Source organism: Crocodylus porosus, unplaced genomic scaffold (assembly GCF_001723895.1).
Source record: "Crocodylus porosus isolate Cpor-Errol unplaced genomic scaffold, CroPor_comp1, whole genome shotgun sequence".
Classification (NCBI taxonomy): Eukaryota; Metazoa; Chordata; order Crocodylia; family Crocodylidae; genus Crocodylus; species Crocodylus porosus.
In genome coordinates this window covers 82,682,274-82,691,159 of record NW_017728949.1, presented here as the reverse complement: position 1 = coordinate 82,691,159, position 8,886 = coordinate 82,682,274, and the positions used below count along the sequence as shown (strand labels likewise).

The 8,886-nt window shown below is 43.3% G+C and overlaps 1 protein-coding gene across 1 annotated transcript in view; it reads left to right on the top strand.

Moving 5' to 3' along the window:
* Positions 1-6,581, top strand: part of ERMN (ermin) — a 17,114-nt gene extending 10,533 nt beyond the window's left edge. Inside the window, exon 3 of the mRNA XM_019554681.1 lies at positions 5,415-6,581. Within this exon, the coding sequence (XP_019410226.1) occupies positions 5,415-5,926 (512 nt within the window). The 3' untranslated portion in view covers positions 5,927-6,581. The remainder of the gene's footprint in view (positions 1-5,414) is intronic.
* Positions 6,582-8,886: the final 2,305 nt, after the last annotated feature.

Here is an 8,886-nt window from a genome sequence, read left to right as displayed (position 1 = left end):
GGGGTGGGAGGACAGTGGGGGAGGTGTAGGTCCCCTGCCCACCCCCCGGCATGGTGCACAGCCCCTGCTTCCCCACAGCAGCAGCAGGCCAGGAGGGTACTTGTGACCTGCTGCTGGCAGAGGCCCCTGGTGGTATGTGGAACTGCCTGAGACCCGGGGGTTTCATGTGCCACATGGCTCTGGCCCGGCTCACTGGTGTACAGCTTCGGGAATGACTGAGCTGGCTCCTGCTGTCACCCAGGGCTCCTGGCTCTGCATACAGAAGCTGTGCACTATTGGGCTGGGCTGGGCTGGGCTGGCTTCACGGAGGCAGGAGTTGGCCCCTGGGTCTCAGATGGCACTGTGCACTGCTGGGGGACTCTGCTAGCAGTACGCCACAAGTGCCCCAATGGACTACTGCTGGCTGCTGCTACTGCTGAGGGGTGCGGGCTCTGCATTCTTCATTAGAGCAGCCTGTGCAGGGGGAAGCCAGCCTGGAAGGGAAGGGCCTTGCCCAGCCCATTTCCTGAGGCTCAGTTGAAAGCTTCCCAGGAATGGAATGGGGATCACTGGGGCCTGGGCACAGGCACAGGGAGCAGAACAATAAGGGTTGGCACTGCTTAAGAGCTACAAAGCAGCAGGTGGTACAGCTGCAGCTGGATCCGTGTCCTGGTGCTGGGACAGAGCTGATGCTGGGAGGGAGCTAGTGGGGGGCAGGCAGGGGCATTAGCAGGGCTGTGGGTTGGGAGTGAGGGGAAAGGGCATGGGCAGAGGCAGGGCACTGGCATCCCAGTGCTGCTTAGCGCCCCACATCCTGATGAACGAAGGGGGCTGGTGCAGTTCTGATTCTTCTATGACAAAAAAACCCAAAAGCAAATGCCAAAGTGTATAGATATTTAGAATTCATTTTGTTATGATGATAGAGGCACTGACAGGCTTCCAAATTGCTTTAAAATTGTAAAAATATCAATAAAACACTGCCCAACTGATCTTTCTATATATAGTGGTGTTTCATTTTAATCATGGAAGAACACAGATTTTGGGTTTTTTAATGAGAGAATTTTCATTTTTTAAACAGGGAACACCAGGATCCCTGATGGTAGGGCAAGTGGCGGGACCCAGTCAGAGGAACCTGCCCAGGGCCAGCACTGGGGACCCAGCTGGAGGGGAGATGATGAGGCTCACCTCCTGGCCATTTGGGTCCAGGAGGACATGCCTCGACAGTTCAAAATGGGCCACTGCAATGAGCAAATCTTCTAGGCGATAGCTGCTGAGATGGCAGAGGGGGGACACCAGAGGATGTGACAGCAGTGCCACCTGAAGGCCAACTGTGCAGCCACAGCCTACTGGCAGCTGGTCCAGAGGTACAGGAGGCTCAGCTGCAGTGCCTGTACCACAGCCCAGGTGGTTGTGTGATCCACATCTGGGTCTGGCAGGCACACAGCCACGGGGCTGTGGGTCCAATGGGGTGGGTACTGTCGCAGGTGGCATCAGGTCACAGCCAGGCAGCAACCACCACTCCCAGACTGCTGCACCAGGTAGAAGGTGCATGGGCCACGCTAGGTCAGGGCTGCTGCAGTAGTTCAGCTGGCACAAGGGGCTAATGTCCACAGATACCAACTGGCTGGGCCTCAGAGGCTCCTGACGGCAAGTAACCCTGAGTTGCTCACCAGGGCAGCTTTCTTATACTGCTGGGGCCAGCACAGGCACTGGCCCCAGCCTGTAGCTCCCCCTAGATTAAGATCTGGGAGGAGCTGGACAGGATTGGTTTGCCCCACACCAAAGTGCAGGTTCAGGCACATGTGCCAAGGCACAAATCTTGGGGACTAATTTGTGCTGCTGGAAGCTCACATTCCTGCATGTGTGGACATGCCCAGAGGCCATGTCCACATGTCGTGGGGATGTCTGGTTCCCCAGGGACAACTAGCAGCAGTGCACCAAGGTGCACCCCGGGGCATGCTTATGCCAAGCATACTCTGGAATGTGGCAAGTTACCCCAGGGGCAGTAGGGGAGGCTGGGGCCAGCACTGGGCTGGCCCCAGCAGCCCTATCTGGAGTCCTCAGGGCCTCCTAGGGCAGCAGAAGTGGCAATCCTGCGACACAGAGCTTGGCTGGCAGCCACAGCACAACTCCAGGCTTCACTTTTGAGCAGAGCACGGTACTCTCATGTGCGCTGCTCCATTTTTTTTCTCTGTGCTGCTTCATTGCAGTATGGAGAACAGCTGAACATGAGGAGTGTGGTGTCACATACCACATGGCTGTGCTCATCTGGCCATGGCCAAGAAGGGTAAAATCTCTGCTGTGCCCTGATGTGAAATACATTGATATATGGAAAGAATTGTCTAGAATGTGTTACTCTTTGTGGATCCATCATTGACCTGAAGTCTCATGGAAACTATTTCCCAGGGACACCAACTGGAGTAACTGTACTGTCTCATCAAATGTGTTCTTGAAAACCTGACCTAGAGAATTAGGGGGTTGTTGACTGTCTCCTTAACCTTCTTGAACTGAAGCGTGGGTGCAGAGGAAAATGTTTCTCTGATTTTGAAAATAGACTGTGGGGTCCAAAAAATGTTGTTCTCTCTTATACTTACATTGATTAGTATCTTATGCCAAGTATCTTAGAAATACTTGCCAAGTAACATACTCATTCCAAAGAAAGATTTCACAAACTAGCTTTTAATGAATATATTCTTTCTTTTCTTGGGAGAAAGGAATGGCTTTGAAATAAAATTGTAAATGTTTGACAATACAAGATAGACCATGTGCAACAGAAAATTCTGGAAGCTGTTAATCGTGCATTTACAATATCTACTGTGGTTCAAAACAGTGCTAGCACCATTGTCTGATTAAAGGAATTTTAGAATCATTTGCTGAAGCAGCAGAGAACATAAAATCAAATAGGCTTAGTAGTTTTGAGCACAATGCAGTGGAGCTTGTAAGTACCACCTTATGTTCCTGCCTGTTGGAGGAACGTATACCATGTCTGTAGCCGCGGGTTAAAGAACTGGCAAGTGTCCCAGATGGAGCTGATAGAACTTTCCGGCTGCAGGGGCAGACATAGAGCTGATATATCCTGGAAACTATCCAATTTTCCTCATAAAATGTCTGCTAGAAAAGCTGCCAGTGGTTGTTACCTGAACAATGAAAGTATACCAAGAAAGTTTACACCATGCATTAGATTTGTGCACTTTAAGAACTATTTTAGGTAACTCATCTCTGACTATAGTCCTTAGTACTGTTGTTCTTGAAGAGCTTAAAGACCCGAGCTTCAATAACATGCTGAGTATTTAGGCAATATTCAAGCATTCTGGTTAACTGTGCCTCAGAAAATTCCTGGTTAACTTTGGGGAAGTTCCAGAAATGCAAATTCAGGTAACAGGGCCGTTAGAGTGTTAGAACTTGAGCTTTGCAGGTATACAAGCATGGGCCAAAGGGCTTTAGAATTGTCCTTTCTTAAAAAACCCCCACAAAAAATCAGCAAAACTCTATCAATGCAAAAATAATGGCACAATAATGCTCTATAGAAGCATGTATTAGATTAGGGGAAAGGGTATTTCTTAGTAGTGGTCTTAGGAAACAGAGGCGGATCCAGAAGGGGTGCAGTGAAATGGTAGCACTCCCTTTTGGACCATGCTGCATGAACAGCAGCCAGGGACTGCTTAAGTCCCAGAAGTATGTAAGAATTCACCCTCCTCCTTTTCTCTCCCTGCTTAGCAACACATCCTTCCCCCTCCCATTGCCTTCCTTCCCCACCCACTGCTGACCCAGGGGGTGGGAGGAGCCCCACAGCAGGTCCTGCCCCACTCCGGCTGGGCTGTGTGGGGAGTTGGGCTGTGCCAGGGACAGCAGCGGTGGTGGAAATGGGTGGGTTCCCCCTCCTTGCCTGGTCTTCCCAACTGTTCCCTTCCAGGCTGGGAGCAGGTTCAGTGTGGGGGAACCTGCCTGCTGCTGCCAGGGTTGCCACTGTCTCCAACTGGGACTGGCTCCATGTGCAGCCTGGCTGGAGTAGGTCAGGAAGGGGGTCCTGGAGCTCCCCCTGCCCACAGGTCAGCTGAGGACAGTGGTGGCTATGGGAGCATAGGTGTGGACTTTTATTTTTGCTGGGGGTGGCAGGGGGTGGGGAGAGCTAAGATGATGGATATGGGGAAAGTTTTACACATTTTAGGTGACAGTACTCTTCCTGGGGGTGGGGGTGGGGAAAGAACCATTAGGCCCCCAAATACTTGGCACCTTTGGGTGGGAGAAGGGGGAATAATAGGGAATGGGTTGTTGCTGAGCATGGAGGGGAAAGGAGGGGGTGCCAAGGGCAAAGGGGGGAGATTCTTATCTGATTCTGGGATTTGAGAAAAGTCCCCAGCTGTTGCTGCCACAGTGAGATCTGCCTAATGGGGAAGGGGCAGAGGGGTGCAGCCAGACCTGCAGTGCCAGTTACTGTTTGCACACCTCCCTTTACAAAATCTTGTGTCTTCCCGTGCCAGGAAACATAAGGTTTTCAAGGGCATGACACAGTCTGGGAACCTGGGAAAGAGTGAAAATTGCACTTTTGTTTGTTTCTTCATTTTGTGAACTCCATTCAAAGAGGTCTGCTGGAAGTGCAATTATGTTATCCTGTCAGTAATATGCTTAACTGTCTCTCTGGAAATCTCAGTACTGCTTGCAGCATGAATGACCCACCATGCCTACCATTCTTGGAAGATATAGCAGCCCCTTTCTTTCCTACTGTCTGTGTGTAGGAACTGAGCTGTCACTTGGTCCTAAGGTGTGGCTGAGTTAACATTGTATGAGAAATCTTGGCACATTAAACAGTTTGTGGTTCCCTGAAATTTTGGAATTTACTGACCTCAGAATATTGATTTCAGAACCTTGAACAACTTTAGTTATTTACATTTTCCATAATGAATGCTTGTGATAGAATTCCTCCCCAAAGAACTTACAGTCTAATATGGGCAAGACAGACAAAAGGAAAGAAAACAGAGGCAAAGCAATTCAAGTAGTGTTATATAACAGATCCACAAGCACAGCCCAGAGTGGCATGAATCCTACTTAGTCCTGGATCCTCATCACTACGTCATATTAGACTTCCACTTAAAGGTCAGATGTGTAATAAACATGAAGAAAGGCATGAGGGAGATCATCAGTAAAATACATAAGGGTGCACAAAGACAGCGTGAGAATCTGAAACCCTTTGTAAAATATATGGGTATTGGTGGTGATATTTGTGGACATCCAGGCTGCATGTGTATTTAACTACTGACTCTTGGATCTGTTTTAGAAAATGGTTACAGGGGTTATCCTACCCTTTTGATAGGGGCTGGTATATTTGTAAGCTATAGAAATCCAGGCTAAAATTCAACTTTTGTTTTAGCAGGTTGCAGCATAAAATATTCTGAATGTGCCATACTTTATCTAGTACTTATTGGTTTTTCTTGCAGGGCAATATGAGGAGATAATTCCTGTAAGCACCAAGGAATGTGAAGTAAATAGGCAGGAAGAAAGGAATGCAAAGCATCCTCATGGAAGAAAGGTTGAACATGCTAACAAGGCTGAGAAGTTTCTACCCGCAGGAGCGCAAGAAATGGTGCAGATCCTTGAACGCAAATTACAAATTAAAGACGAGATGCAATTAAAAGCAAGAGAGAAGGCAGCAGGGGAAGAGGATGAGGATGTTGAAGAGGAAGAACTAGTGCAGTTGACAGAAAATAAGAAAGTAAACAGTGAGGAGTCTTATTTAAAGAAACAAGAAAATGGCAGGGAGGAATCCCCTCCTAACAGTCCCAGTTTTAACTCCCAGGCTGAGAAACCAGGGGAGCAGCTAGAAATTGGGGGAAAAAATGATGTCTCCAAACATAGTTATTCTAAATACAATACAATCTCCTATCGGAAGATTAGAAAAGGAAACACAAAACAAAGAATTGATGAATTTGAATCCATGATGCATTTATAAACTGAAGGGGGAGAATTTGCTTCATAAGCTGAGAGTTCATTTTATTTTTCCAAGATGCATCTCTTCATGCAATATCAGGCCATTATTATATCCTTTTTGTGTGTAATTTCATAATATACTGTGAAGATTTAATTTCTGTATTTCATTTTGAAATCATATGGAAAAATTGGAAAAAGGATGGAAAAAAATCATCAGTTTGTTAAACTTAGTACAACTTGTTTCAAAGCTTATTCTTCTTCTTTTCTATACCATTTTTGTAACAGGTTTTAAGCAGTAAAATATTTTAGATTAATTGGTAATGCTATAGGCCCATGAACAAATGTTTCCGTGCTATTGGTCTTGCTGGCAATTAGTAGGCAGAATAATAGTTGCAGTAAAACTAGAGTGCAGTAACAATAATAGAGACAACTGTTTACAATTGCAATGCTCTCTATTTTGAAATCGGCCTATTTTGGTGGATACAAACACAAAATGGCTTTTAGTGTTTATAAACAAATCATTCCATTTTGTACTGGTGGGATGGACTAATTGAATAAACTTATAAATGTAGAACTGTAGAAATTAAGTACATAATTTTCATATGACGAGGTAATAAACCCATTAAAGTCCTTGTGCTCTTTAACTTTCTGTACCACTCATAAATATATTTTCATCTGGTATGGACTTCTTTCCTTTCAGACCATTATAGTCAGCATTTGCAACTATTCGTATCATCCAATGGTTACATATTAATTTAGGTTATGAGCAGTTGAGACTGTTATATTACTAAAATGGTTTTAAAGTCTCAAATAGATATTTTCCTTCAGTTCAAATATTTTATATAACAACATTAAGTTGTATGTAAAATTAATGAAAAAGAGCTAAGCAGTGATTAAGAAACAGTCCCTTTTTGGTTTGTATTCCTTCCCTACTTTCCTAAGCATCACTTTGTATCAAAGTCACTACACACTTCTTTCCTTAGTAATGTGAGGCAGCTCTGGTCAAAGTGTCACCAGTTATTTAGGAGTAGATGTATCATTTTAAATTCAGAACTTACTGGCATATTATCTTTTTATAAAAAGAAAGCATGATGGATGATTATGGTATAAATAGTTAATTTATTATCCTTTAGTAATTGGGGCAATTAATGTTAATGTGTGATATGTATAATCTTTTGTGAATCTTTTAGCAGGAACTGGTAATTTAGATAAATGCACATAGGAAGTCAGCACTTTATAAACATTTATATATATGGCACATAGCACATATACAGGTGTGTCTATGCTTGTCAACCGATGAAAAAAAGAAGACAGAGAAAATTAGTATTCTCCAAATTTTGCCATTTAGGGCTCCAAGATCTTCTCACACATTTTCATACTTTTAAATATACTCAACATTCTTCAAGTTTAGCTTAAATTCAAATCTTAATGATATTTCCAAAACATGGTAAATTTGAAATATCACTTATTTCTAAGTTATCTCTGTACATTTTTCTAGTTTAACCCCTTGAATGACTATGGTATAAACAAGCTGATTTTGTTTAAATATTTTGAAAGGAATATTCATCTTGGGTTGAAGCCAAGCTTGACAAATCCCAGCACAGAAGGAATTTGTTTAGGAAAGTTTGAGCATCTACAAACAATGAGAACAGAGATTGGAAAGGAACTCAGTTTATCACTACAGTAGCTTCTACTGTGTCTGCTATAATGCTTCTTTAATAATTACGTTTACATTTCCAGCAGCGTCCATTACTGTTTCAAATTTTCTGTTCTACATAAAAGGCAATTATTTATTGGCTATGTGGAAAAAAAAAAAAGACAATTCTTTATTGTGCAAACAAAACAGTCTTCATTGTACTATTCAGACTTGTTTATCTGCTCTTTGGTTTGTGAAAACCCAAGCAGTTAGCTGTTATGAAGGTATATTGCTGTTTTTGTTGTTTGGGTTTTTGTTTAGTTTAGTTTTTTTATTTTAAAGTACCACAATCCTGACTATTGAGTGAGAATTCTATATAAAATAATAATAATGGGGATTAACTTTCAATAGTGTTGAGAACCCATATTTTTCTTTAGCTTAGGTTGTGGTTGGAAAACATTTCTAAACACTCCATCACATTTAAATAATTGAGAGTTAATTAGCTGGCTCAGGAAAGCTGACATGTAACACCCCTAGAGAATAGATCAATTTAAGTACCAAACAGGTATGGTATGGGCAGCTGGAGTACAAATTTCTCTACATTTTACCATCCAAATCCATTACCTGGGACCTGAAGGAGACCATTTTTTGTGCTGGCAAGGTAATTCCATCTTCAGGATCATTTAAGCTTGACCTTTATGTATTTATCATCTATCTAAGTCTAACATAGTAAAAATACTTTCTGTAATAAAAGCTGTAGAAAACTACAAAAGACACACAGAAAAATAATGTACTTTTTCATTTGAGAGAATCACACAAAGTATGTGTGTGTATGTGTGTGTGTGTGGCTGTGTCCACATGTGCATTTAAGCACAACTAAATTTAATGCAAATGTGCATTAAGCTAAAGTGCATTAAGCAATTTTTGGTAGGTGTCTACACATGCTGGGAATTGGAACTAAAGTTAGTGCACTTGGCACTAAAGTCAGTGCCAAGTCCCTGAAGTCCTGCCATGCGCCCCTAGTGGTTGGGCAGACCCAGTGCTAAAGTTAGTGCCCAGTTTCATTTACATGTGTTAATGCACTTTAACTAATCACAACTAAATTTGATACCTTCATTTGCAGGTATCAAATTTAGGCATGATTAGCCTAATTTTGCCATTTTTAATGTCCATTAATAACACACACATATCGATGCATGCCCATAATGTGCATTAAATTAGGCTAATGTGCATTAACATAGCTTGTGTAGACATGCCCTGTGTGTGTGTGTGTGTGTGTGTGTGTGTGTGTGTGTGTGTGTGTGTGTGTGATTGTGTGTGTAACAATAACTTCATGGGGCTGTGTA